This window comes from Taudactylus pleione, unplaced genomic scaffold (assembly GCF_031769625.1).
Source record: "Taudactylus pleione unplaced genomic scaffold, aTauple2 ptg000372l, whole genome shotgun sequence".
NCBI lineage: Eukaryota > Metazoa > Chordata > Amphibia > Anura > Myobatrachidae > Taudactylus > Taudactylus pleione.
Window position 1 is genome coordinate 11,468,369 of NW_028284773.1, and position 13,194 is coordinate 11,481,562.

Consider the following 13,194-nt stretch of genomic DNA (forward strand, 5'->3'; position numbering starts at 1 on the left):
AAAAAAGAGGAAAGAAATGAAGATCCCTAGGAAATTCAACACTGTGCTGAGCCATGCTGAGCCCATCAGGCTAGGGTGTTTCCATTACAACATGGCGTACCCCATGTTATAATTCCCATACCTCATGTTATAATAAAACAAACCCAGCCTGTTATAGTTTGGTCTTGATTTTCGGTTTTGAGAGAGGTTCACATACTGTTTGTCCTCTCACATTGGCTATAACCATACCAACTTATTAGCCCTGGTGCTTATTATGTTTTATTATGTTTTGGGGAGGTGTCCCATTTATATAGCTTCTAGTGTAAGAATGTATTGTCCGAGAACACGTAATAAAATATATATCATTTTAACCGAACACTACCTGTCATTAAATGCTATCAGTTTCTAGTACTAAAAAACATTGTTTTGAGGGAAGCATCTGTTTCCACAAGGAGTAGTCTGTGTCCTTTTCCAATGCCCTCTGCAGCTCCTTGTAGCCACTTCTTGACTTGTAACCAAACATCTTCTTTATGATTTGCCAGAGATTTCTACTGTTAACAAAGACCTGGTAGAAAATGCAAAGGTTGTTATCATTTTACTATTCCTAACACATAGTACTTTACTTGTTATAAATAATTACATACAATAGCCCAGATGCTCTAAACTCCCTTACAGAATTTAAGGAGACAGAACAAGTTGTTAATACCTTTTAAAGTCTCCTTAACACTAAAGGTGCATACACACACAACGATTTTTTGAACAATTATCGTTTAATGATATCGTTTAACGATAATCGTTTGAAAAAATCGTTCACTTTCTGAGTCAAACGATGGACGATTATTGTTCATGCGCGTTCACGTTTGTAGTTTGTAGTTCAGTCAGACTTGTCAACTCAATGATTTTCATTAAGTTAATATGCAAAAATCGTTTGTAGTTCATAAAAATCGTTCATTACATTTAAATGAACATAGTAAATGAACAACTTTAGTAAACGATTTTAGTTCATTTTTTCAAGGTAGAAAATCGTTTACTAAAATCATTCATTAACTCAATCGTTGTGTGTGTATGCAGCTTTAGAGGTTTTGCTTTAAGATAAGTAATGTCTCCTGTTCAGGTAGAGCTTCAGTACTTAGAGGTCTTAAGATGATGCAAATGATTAGCTAATATTACTGCTTACTACTTACACATTGCCAGCTATTCTCTACATTCTATTATGCTTAGCACTGCATCAAAAAGGTAAAAAAAAAGAATGACGTATCCTAGCTTATAAGAGGTGTCATGATTGGTGCTTGTGAGCTACCTGTCCCAGGTGATGAACTGGATTCTCTGGAGGCCGGCTGGACCGGAACCATGGGTGATGTAGATAGCTCTATTTACAAGAGTTGTGTAGCAGTGAAAACTGCCTTTGATGATAAATGACAGGAACTGGAGGAATCAGACTGGGACCGGCAGGAAGACTTGTTGAATTGAACTGATGAACTAAGAACTTGACTCTGGACTGGAACAACGTGGACTGAACTGATGAGCTTCGAACTTGACTCTGGACTGGAATAATGTGACAATGGCTGAAGGGAAGTCAGGTAATGCTGAGACGAGGGCTAAACAGGGTAATCTGGAATTTCCGTGACAAAGGCTGGAACTCAGGTGCAGACTGGATTGGAAAATTGGGAATAACAGGTTTCAGGAAGGAATGGGTAGGTTTGGGAATTTTTGGTTCAGGGAGGGAGTAGGTTGGTAAAAGGAGCAGGACTTGATAGACAGCAGGAAGCAAGGCAGGGTGACACGATGCAGGTTTACAGAGTGCCAGAGACCAACCAGGAGTAGGGCTAGCAGCAGAGCACACGCCAGGTATTGCTGTAACAGGACGTCTGGATGCCAGGTATTACTGTAGCAGGTTTTCAGGATGCACCAGGGGTTGCTGTCAGCAGGTTTACTGGATTGCCAGGTTTAGCTGTAGCAGGTTTCAGGGAAACACTAGAACGCAGAAACAGCATGAACCATACACAACGGGAAGACGAGATGTTCAGGCCCAGAATGCTATCAGGAGAAGACATATACACCATGGGTCTGGCAGCAATTGGTGGATACGGACAGGTGGTCTGGCAGTAGCACTCTGAGTGGTGGAAGGCACAACATGCAGAGGAAGTATTCATCTCTGCAGCTCTGAGAATCAGAACCACACCTGCGATTCCAATCAGGGCTAGCACTGCTCAGAGGAGAGGCCAGGTGCAATAATCAGAACAAATCCTCCAGGCAAATTACACACACAGATCAATGGGGCAGCTGACAGTGGTAAGTCTCAAGGCAAAAAGGTGACAACTAGACAGGGTCGTGACAAGAGGTCTTTGGGTAATAAGCAGTGCCAGATTAAGTACCACATGGGCCTGGAGCTGAAATTTATGAAGGGCCTATTGTATGCCGCAGCAGGGGGTGTGTCCAATGCCGCGGGAGTGTGACTAGTTATGTATGTTTGTGGTCTATACAGGGGGCGGGATGCACTAACACAGGGCGGTACATACCGCCAGACATCGCATTCGTACTGATCGCATATGCACTAACATATGCAATCAGTATAGCAAAGGACAGCTCTTCCGATAAGAGCTGTCCTTTGCGATCAGCACTGTGCCCTGGACTTCTGGGTTTATGACCCGGGAGTCCATCTGCGCATGCGCAGAGTGACGCAAGGTCCGCGTGGCATGCTGGGAGGGATCCGATGGGGTAGAAGCCCATAAACTTCTATAGGAGTAACGGCAGCAAAAGCGTAACCCTCCACTTCGTAGCCCCGGCGGCCACCCAATAGTGCATATGGAAAATGCAGTAAAGCCCTGAAAACAGGGTTTTTCATCGCATTTTCAATAATTTAAATATATATATATATATTTTTTTTTTTTTTTTTTTAAAGAAATCGGTGCTCAATTAATGGAAGTGGAAGTCATTATTTAATATTCTATGTCCTGGTGGGAGGGAGGGACAGGAGCACGCATAAATAGATAGATAGATAGATAGAACGATAGATCAGTGCTCAATTAATGGAGGTCATTATTTAATTAAAATGTTTACAGATTTAACAGGTAGTTTATGTTAGCATACCTCACACTCCATTGGTATTTAGGGAGCCCTGGTTCCAGTCAGGCTGTTCACCAAAAGAATGCCTGATTAAACAGGACATATACGTCTTCTGCCTACCTCCTCCTGGCTCCCTTTAATGCCTTTATAAGACAACAGGGGAGGGTGCGCGCTGCGGTCAGTGTGGCAACACAGACACACCGACTGACTGAGCCTGCTGCTGCGCTGTAAAGGTGAGCCGAGGCAAAAGACAAGAGCCGCGGGTCGCGTCCCGCGGCGCCGATGAAGGGTGATGATGATTGCTCATCAATCATCACCCTTCATATTAAATGAGCAGAGTGACCCAGCTGCAGTTACTCACCGGCCGGCACCGACCCCACTCCTATCCGTCACCAGGGCACTGAGCAGAGGCCACATGGGAGATGCTGAAACACTATTCGGCGCAGGGAGGGTTTTTGAAACCTTCCGCTGTACCGCCATTTGTGTGACACCCAGCCTGGATGGGTGGACGGGATTTGTTTGTGGTGACAGCCTGGCAGGGCTTCTAATGGGCGGAGCTTCGGGGGCCTATTGTTATGCTCTTAAAAAGACAGGAAAATAAATGTTCCTGTCTGCAGCAGCACACCAATCCGCTGCTGTGGGCCTATTTTGATGGGCGGCCTGGAGATGCAGCTCCATCCGCCCCATTGCTAATCCGGCCCTGGTAATAAGCTTGCAGGGGATGTATCAAGCAGTGAACAGAGTAGAGAAGTGGAGAAGTTGCCCCAAGCTTCTGCCTACCATTTTATAGAATGTAGTTCATACTTGCCTACCTTTTATAATCTCTTCCCGGGAGAAGCCCGGGTAAGAGAAGCAGCAGGGGGCCGATGGGGACGGGGCCTAATGATTCACGTCATTAAGCCCCGCCCCCTCACGACAAAACTGTCGCGATTGGCTAAAATTTACATAGGGGGCGGGGCCAAATGCTGTGATTCATGCAGAATCACATCTTAAGCCCCGCCCCCTTCACGGAGACCCGTGATTTCCGCGGGTATTCTCCTCATTCTGCCCACTTCACTAGGAAGTGGGCAGAATGCGGGAGAAATGCCTACCCTTCCGGGGGTGCGGGGGTTACCCGAAAAATCGGGAGCCTCCCGCGAAAACCGGGAGGGTAGGCATGTATGATGTAGTTGATAAATGCTAGCTAGAAGCTGAGTGGTTATTATTAGTTGCTAGTAGTACACCTCCATTTGTATTTCTCTTTAGTTGGTTACATTATTACATCCTTGAGTAAATTAATTTCTCTTAAGCTCTTAAGATCTGTGCTACTTTTGTGACCCACTTCTGGTTCCTGACCCGGTGGCAGACAATAGAAATTCTTTCCAGAGGGACTCCTTGTTTGTCCAGATAAGCTACTGGTGTTTTTAGCTAGTGCTACATGTTTTTAAACTTACATTTTAATGTGTTAATACATTTTAAACTACATAAAAGTGGTCTTGTGGCTTTATATTTTCTTTTAGTGGTATGTGAATATGTTCCAGATACTGTAGGGAAGATGTATCAAACCGTGGAGAGAGATAAAGTGTAGAGATATAACCAAAAAGTTTCTAACTGCCATTTTCCAGTGTTTGAAAAATGACTACAAAAGTGGGTACACACTATACGATCATAGGCGCAACTAGAGATCTGGTAATGGGTGGTCCCAGTTTTAGCACCATGGCCCTCATTCAGACCCGCTCCGAAGCGGGTCGATGGTGGGGCACTGCGCACGCGGTGCACGTGCGCAAGCCCCAGAGCGAGTGAGAAATTCACTCGCTCCGGGGCTCGCTACAAACGGGGCGTCTGTCGATGTTGATCGACAGCTTGCCCCGTTTTGTAGGCGGGGAGGGGGGATGGCTGGACAAACGGAGGCGTTCCTGAAGGAATGCCTGCCGTTTGTGGGCGGCCCTACTGACATCACTCGTGATGTCAGCGGTGAGCTTCCTGCTCTATTAGAGCAGGAAGCTCACTGGGGCTTGCGGCAGACGAGACCCTACCACAAGGGTTTTGTCGCAAGGCCGATGGTCGCGACCATCACCAGGCTGCTTGCAAAAGCTGTGGGTGGTCACCCACAGCTTAGAGAGCGGCCAGGAGGCCGGCTAAAAAAAAAAAAGCGGCCGCCCTCATTCAGAGCGAGCGCTCGCTTTTTGCGAGTGACTCTGAATGAGGTCCCAGATATTGGAAAAAAAACCACCAGTGGCGTCCTTCCACATGGTGTCACCCAGTGCAGGGAGGTATGTTGTGCACGTGGCTTAGTCCCGTGCCGCCAAGAAAGGGGGCGTGGCCTGGTGAACAGGGGGCATGGTTACTTGAGAAGGGGGAATGGCCTTGCAGCCCAAACCTTAGCGGTCTGGTGTGTGGAAGAAATACGGGAGGGCACTGTGCAGTGCAGACTCCCTCACACTGTCAGGAGCCGAGTGCTGCATTTAATGCTACAGTGCGGCACCCGGCTCCTGTCACCTTGGTGTCACCCCTAGGTGGGTTTTTGGGACCCCAGTCAGTTTTAAAGTTTTTTCTTGCCTATATGGTGGTTTCTTTGCAACAGGGAACCTCTGAAGAATTTGAGCCTCACTGGGCAGCGCCTTCAGCCGGTATTCATTATTCATGTAGGAGATAACATTGTCTGGAACATGCCTGTTTACGTAGAAATATAACCCATGTCATCATCATAACAATAATATATACTGTAGTAACAGAAGCTTTTGTGCAGGAAAAATGAGAATTTCCCTGATCAAACTTCTGTGTCTCTCCAGGCTTCCCTGTGTTACTGCACACCACCCAATGTTTCCATCCCCAGGCCCCTCTGTGGTCCTCCAGGCTCTCTGTGTCTCTTTATCTCCAGGCCTCCATGTCTCTCTATCTCCAGGCCCCTTTGTCTCTCTCCATCCTCATGACCCCCAGCGTCTCTCCATCCTCAGGCCCATCTGTGGCTCTCAGCCTTATTCCACCAGCCCCAGTGTGCATCTCTCTGCCCCATTCCCCCGACCCCAGTGTGCATCTCTCAGCCCCATTCCCCCAGCCCCAGTGTGCATCTCTCAGCCCCATTTCCCCTGCAGCAGTGTGCATCTCTCTGCCCCAGTGTGTCTCTAAGCCCTATTTCCCCGACCCCAGTGTGCATCTCTCTGCCCCAGTGTATCTCTCAGCCCCATTCCCCCTGGCCCCAGTGTGTGTCTCGGCGTCATTCCCCAGCCCGTGTCACCCCAGCCCTGTGTTAACTCCAACCCCTCCAGCCCTTTGCAGTCAGCTCCAACCTCCCCTGCAACCCCCTGTGCAGTCAGCTCCAATCCCCCACAGCCCTGTGCAGTCAGCTCCAACCATACCCTCCAGCCTACTGTGCAGTAAGCTTCAATCCCCCTTCCCCCCTCAGCCCTGTGCAGTCAGCACCAATCCCCCCAGCCCTGTGCAGTTAGCTCCAACCTTCCTCCCCAGCCCCTGTGCAGTCAGCTCCAATCCCCCCCTCAGCATTGTGCACAACTCCAATCCCCCCTCCCCCCTCAGCACTGCACAGCTCAAATCCCCCCTCAGCACTGTGCACAGTTCCAAACCCCCCTCAGCACTGTGCACAGCTCCAATCCCCCCTTCCCCTCAGCACTGTGCACATCTCCAACCCCCCTCCTCCCCTCAGCACTGTGCACAGCTCCAATCCCCCCTCAGCACTGTGCACAGCTCCAATTGCCCTCTCACCCCCTCAGCACTGTGCACAGCTCCAATCCCCCCTCCCCCATCAGCACTGTGCACAGCTCCAACTCCCCTCAGCACTGTGCACAGCTCCAATCCCCCCTCCCCTCTCAGCACTGTACACAGCTCCAAAGCACCCCACCACCTCACCCCCTTCCCTGCTGTCGCCACCAGCACTTACCTGCTGCTCCTTCACCTATGTATACAATATATGTACCCAGTGATATGATTGCCGAGCCCCCAGCCAATGGGCCAACACAGGGACAACCTGACGATGCAGCTGAAGACCCAACGGGAGCGCGCAACAGCTGACATAGTAGGTAAACACTGCACAAATTGGAGGATATAACGTTCCGATACATCGGAATCGGCCATATCGTCCGAGAAATCATATAGTGTGTACCAGGCTTTAGAAGCTGATTGGTTGGTACTTTATCTCTCTCCACTTTATCTCTCTCCAAAGCTTGATACATCTCCCCCTATTGGAATTCTCCTTAACCACATGCCAGATGTGGTTGCATTGTTTGCAACCATGCCAGACTGTGTATTACCTGACATGGTTGCAAACAATGCAACTAGTCAGAAAATGCAACTAGTCAGGAACGCAGACTGAGCAGCTGCTTCCCCCACTGTCTGTCGTCATAAAAAAAATAATAATTTCTGAGCGTTGAAATATTATTAGCCAGTTAAGTAGTTAAGTGGAATATCCCCCTGTGATTCTACCCAGATGTGGCTGTGAATAAAGAATCATCCTTGGTAAAACAATCTGATGATCTACATTTGATCGTTCAGGGATTCCACCATTACAAGCTTATTAGATAATCAAGCATGGACCCTTTTGGTTGGAGTGATGTGGCTACTGAGAAGAGGGATGTTCCAAAACCTTGGTGCCCACTACATCATATATTACTGGGGGAGATGTACTAAGTCTTGGAGAGACAGAAAGTGGAGAGAAATAAACTACCAACCAATCAGCTCCTGTCATTTTCCAATCACAGCCTTAAAATGACAGGAACTGATTGGTTGGTACTTTATTTCTCTCCACTTTATCTTATCCAAGGCTTAGTACCCCAGTATGTCATCTGACTGGTCACATGACAATGAGACACATCTCAGTTTTACAAGGTAAAGCACATGTAACTGCAGAAATTTGAGCTAGATATACTTTTATTTTAAAAAAAAATTCAAAATGACTTACCTCTACAATGTAAGATGCAACAAAAAGCACGGTTACCATTGCTAATATTTCTATTCTCCAGTAAAATGGTGTACAAACAAGCTGGGGATCAAAATGTGTAAATTCAATTAGGAAGATGATACTTATACAAAGAATTAACTTTAACTCCTTTTAACTAAAATAGAGTGATATAAAATAATGTGTCTTTAGACCTAGCTCCAAACAAGATTTGAAATTTCCTGCAATTTACTAACCATGCAAGCGGGAATCACTTAAAGACATTCATATTTGATGTATATAGTTGACAAGTTCTCCATATCTTACTCCGCAAGCACAAGTGTAGGCAAAGGAAGGTCTGTTAAGAAATACATGCTCTTTATAAAACAAATAGGACACACACTGGGCCTGTTTCAGATTTGCATAGATCTGTGGTTGCAGCGTTGGGTATGAAATCCCGGCTGTCGGGATGCCGCTGGTCAGAATACCGACAGCGGCATCCCGACAGCCAGAATCCCGACACCCATAGGAAGTGATGGTGAGTACTTTTCTAACCGCTACCCTAACCCTCCCCCCTAGTGCCTAAATCTAACCTCCCCCTCCCCGTACCCTAACCTTAAGACCCCCCTCCCCGGTGCCTAAACGGTTAGGCTAGGGGGAGGGAGGGTTAGGGTTAGGCACCCCCGGGGGGAGGTTAGGGTTAGGCACCCCCCAGCGGGGAAGGGGGGGTTAGGGTTAGGCACTTAAACTTAGAGGGGGGATTAGGGTTAGGCACAGGGAGAGAGGTTAGAGTTAGGCAGCCCTAAGATGGGGTAGGGTTAGGGGGGTTAGGTTAGGTTAGTAGATACTTACCTTAGGACGATCGGGATTTCCAGCGCTGTCGGGCTTCCGCTGCCGGGCTCTGCTGTTTTGTCGGGGCTACCGCTGTCGGGATTCGAACTCCCGGCCATGCGGCCGTCAGGATATCATACCGATTCCACCTTGATGATGAGCAGAGTACTGTACACACCAGCGGTTACTGTAAATTGTAGGCAATTACCACTGAGGTAGCTTAACTAGGCTATGTAGTTTATTTTGTAGTAGTGGATGTACAGCCATACTCACTGTTACAGATATCTGGTTCTGGATGTAGCGGAGCCTATAGCGGAACAGGAGTGCTGACAGTTCACCAGCCGGTGACTGTCCTCTCAGTATGGGTAGCGGAGTAGGACAACGGATTAAATAAGGATGACGTCTGTCCTCCACCATGTCACTCATACACAGTAGCAAGATGGCACTGTGCATGCACAGATACACTATCAGTGGCCATCTTGATAGGGCAATAAAGTATCCCTTGAAGTGCCATTTTATTGGAAAGTGCGCAGTGGCGCACTCCACTACTAACATGTTTTGCAAATAATATTGGGTAGGTAAAAGTGCATGTTCTTGGTGATGATGACTAGTAGCAATCCAAGTGTACATATAAAGGGCATGCACAACACAAGATGCGCACATCTCTGCATACAGGTGAATATCTGAATATATTTCCATGCAGTGTGGGAACACATACTTCCGATTTCCCCACAACAATGCATCAGGCCCAAAGTCTCTGCTCCGAGTGCCTTTCTCTCTCCTACTGCCGCATTTTGGTCACAGCTACATAATAATTCACATTAAACGATGGTTATTTAGAAGGAGCTTACACAGCAAATCATACAGATATGTCCTTATACTTCAAGCCTCTTTGCGCGTTAAACAGCCATTCTAGTCGCCAGTGGCGTAACTAGGGCAGGGCGAGCGGGGTGCGTGCCCTGGGCGCCGTGGGACCGGCGGCGCGGGGGGGCGCCACCGGCCACGGTCCGGCCCACCCTAGTTAGCCACCAGTGTAGCGCCGACCGCAGTGAGCGTGGTCAGCGCTACACATTTACACAGGACCGGCGCTAGGCTTCCAGCGCCATTCCTGTGCTGCACAGCTGAGCCCGTTCCCTCCCCCTGAGCACTTGCCCAATAGCGCTAGGAGGCGGGCTCAGGCTGTGCATAACACATGCGCTGGCGGCGATGCGTGTGTTAAACAGCATCCAATGAGAGTCAGATAGACTCTCATTGACTGCTGCAGCACCCACTGCAAGAGCCGGGCTTCCATCCGGCTCCTGCAGTGGGTAATGGGACAGACGTTATGACATCATGACGTCTCTCCCATAATGCTGAGCGCGCCAGCCCGGGAGGACTGGCGGCGGCGGGAGCGGTGTCGCGAACCGGAGCAGCAGCAGCGTGGATTCAGGTAAGTATATTTTTATATATTTTTTTTTAAACCTGTCTGCACTACTGGAGGCACAATGGGGGAGGGGGGTGGCTACTACTGGGGGGACCTCTACTGGGGGTGGTGGCACAATGGGGGAGGGGTGGCTACTACTGGGGGCACCATTATTGGGAGGACCTCTACTGGGGGGGGCACTTAATCGGGAGGGGGAACCTCTACTGGGGGACTACTACTTGGGGGGGGAACTACCACTGGGGGCATTATAAAAGGGGCCTACTACTAGAGGCACTGCAATGGGGGGACCCCTACTGGGGGCAATAATAGGAAGGGCCACTACAGGGGGCACTGGATAGGGGGGATCACTACTGGGTGTCTGCATAAGGGGGACCACTGTTGGGAAAACTGCATGGGGGGGACTACTGCTGGGGGCACTATATGAAGGGCACTGCATGGGGGGGGACTACTACTGGGGGCACTATAGAAAGGGCACTGCATAAGGGGATACCGTTACTGGGTGCACTGCATTGTGGGGACTGCTACTGGGGGCACTGCATAAGGGGGAACACTACATGGGGCACTGCATTTGGGGGGGCCAGTACTGGGGGTACTGAGTAAGGGGAACTAATTGGGGGCTGTATAAGAGGGACCACTACTGGGGATACTGCATAAGGAGCAATACTATGGGCCTGCATAAGAGGGACCACAACTGCATACTGGGGGTACTGTATAAGGGGTACTACTGGGGTTAAGGTGCATATGGATAGGAATGTTCAGCGTGAAAATAAAGGGGTGTGTCATGTTGACACGCCCCATTTTTAAGTGACCACGCCCATTTTTTTGCCGCACGCACATGGCGTGGGGGCTCGCTTTTCAAATTTGCCCTGGGCTCCAAATACCCTAGTTACGCCACTGCTCGTCGCGTCATGCCGTGGCGTGATCTGGTAGTGCCGAGTGTCTTTTCATGTGACCTTCTACCTTTAGATGCATCTTATTCCGAGTCACACAGAGTTCCCGCCAGGGGCCTATCTATAATGGGTGCAGGGTGTGCGGGGCACATGGGACCCTGGGACCCTGGATCCACTCCGCACACCCTGCACCCATTGGAAATTATACTTACCTCTCCGCCAATTCCCAAAGTGCTGTTTCGCAGCACTGGATTGGCACTGTAGAGCAGCAAACACTCACTGGGAAAATGGTGGCAGGCCATTTACCCAGTGATCTGCACATGCGCAGAAAAGATTAACCTTTGAAAGTAGACGCGGGCGCCATTTTCCCAGAGACCCGCGCATGCGCTGTAGATTCTAGCATGACGGCAGAATCTACAGCTCTCAGTGCCGCTGAGCTGCTGGAAGTGGCCCAAACGGAGGCTGCACATGGGCTCCCTCCTCTCGTAAAACACCCCTGGTTCCCGCATTATTTGTAGCACAACTTGTAGCACATGGAGGATAGATGTATGTGGAGTCGTGGACACATCTGTACTGCAGCTATAGTAGATAGATAGAGACTGCTGGAGTCATGGCATGCCTTCTGTAGCATCTCAGTTCCCCAGTCTTCCCCATGCCTCTTTCCTTGTGGTCTGAGCAATGTTCCTGACAACAGGGTTGCAATGAGCAATACGTATTCCTGCCAAAATGACATGTATGGCCAACTTTGTGGCCTGCTAGACAGCTAGTCATCATGCTGCCATGATGATGGGCCTATTTTTATGTGCAGACCTGGAGATGCAGCTCTATTTGCCCCATAGTTAATCTGGTCCTACTCATATAAATATATGTACTCTATATGCTTTTCTGAAAAAGGCTACAAACATACTATCTGGCTAAGGAGGGCCATTACAAGTGCTTGTGCAGTTCCTTTCATCTGATACATACCTCCATGAAACTGTACAGCTTTTCAATATCAGCAAACAACATAAATAAAAAGGCTCCCAATTGTGCAATAATAAGTATGCAAAAAAGATCTGCAGAAAAAAAAATACATATAATTAGAGTTGCATGCTAATATTTATTTCACCATACATGTATTCTTTCATGCACAGTGTATATCACTAATAGACTTAAATATTTAACAAGTAAGTTGGAATGTGATGCGACTAGGAGCACCAGGATACTGCGCTGATTCATTTAATATGTGACACTTGTATATCTATAAATGGAACTTGGAGTGGAAAAAGGCTACGGCCGCTGCATCGTAGCACTTCGTATGCTGATTGAGAGACTCAGTCGCACAATTTTCAGGACCAGACTCGCCAAGAGGGGCTGTTTGGCTAGACTTCAGCCAAGATGAGTGATGGACACATCTGTATTTCAAGTTATGTTTTCCATTGGGTGAAAGTGTCCCTAGAAATATTCCTTTTCACTGAACGGAGAGGGATGTAGGCCCTTACGACCAGCAAGAAAAAGGCTCTAAAAATGCACCTGCTCTAATTTCGTTAATCTCCCCCCATAAAATGCTTTGCAATCTAGATGTTCCTGGGTGCCAACACTGTACTTTGCAAAAAAACTACCTCAGTCCATCCAACTATTCCCATTGCCCACTGCAATCTAGAGAGAAATGGATGCGCAAAGCGCTACCAAAGAATAGTTCTTTCTGCACCTCAAGTATATGATCAATGTTACCATATGGGAGCCTATTTAAGCCCTATAAAGCTCTATCATAAAATATTTCTGGAGTGATACTTGCCTGCTGCAGAAAGTACAGATGTACACAACAGCTGGAAATCTGGTTCACATTAATTTATTGTTATATTTAATTTCATCTTGTCTACTGGCTAATGGCAAACAACCCTATTATGAATTGTACAATGTTGGACAGTCATTGTTCTCTGTTTCAGGATCCACCTCTAATATATTCTTTTGTTTAGTATATCAATAGTAAGAAATATAAATTCAATATGCCAAAACAGAAAAAGTGTATGGCTAAAACATCAGACCAAAATATGGCTGTTATGAGAAGTCACCAACTAAAATTACTTAAGCAATTAAACTAAAAGGGATAAATCTGCTGTGACTCAACCTTGCTCAACTGGAACTTTGAGCTG

The 13,194-nt window shown here is 47.8% G+C and overlaps 1 protein-coding gene across 1 annotated transcript in view; it reads right to left on the reverse strand.

Moving 5' to 3' along the window:
* Window positions 1-251: 251 nt before the first annotated feature.
* The window catches only part of LOC148508284 (putative cation-transporting ATPase 13A5), a 157,234-nt gene continuing 144,291 nt past the window's right edge, over window positions 252-13,194 (reverse strand). The window contains exons 21-23 of the mRNA XM_088444741.1: window positions 12,026-12,114; window positions 7,940-8,020; window positions 252-544 (exon numbers count right to left, since the gene is read on the reverse strand). Coding sequence (XP_088300867.1) covers window positions 368-544; window positions 7,940-8,020; window positions 12,026-12,114 — 347 coding nt within the window. The 3' untranslated portion in view covers window positions 252-367. The remainder of the gene's footprint in view (window positions 545-7,939; window positions 8,021-12,025; window positions 12,115-13,194) is intronic.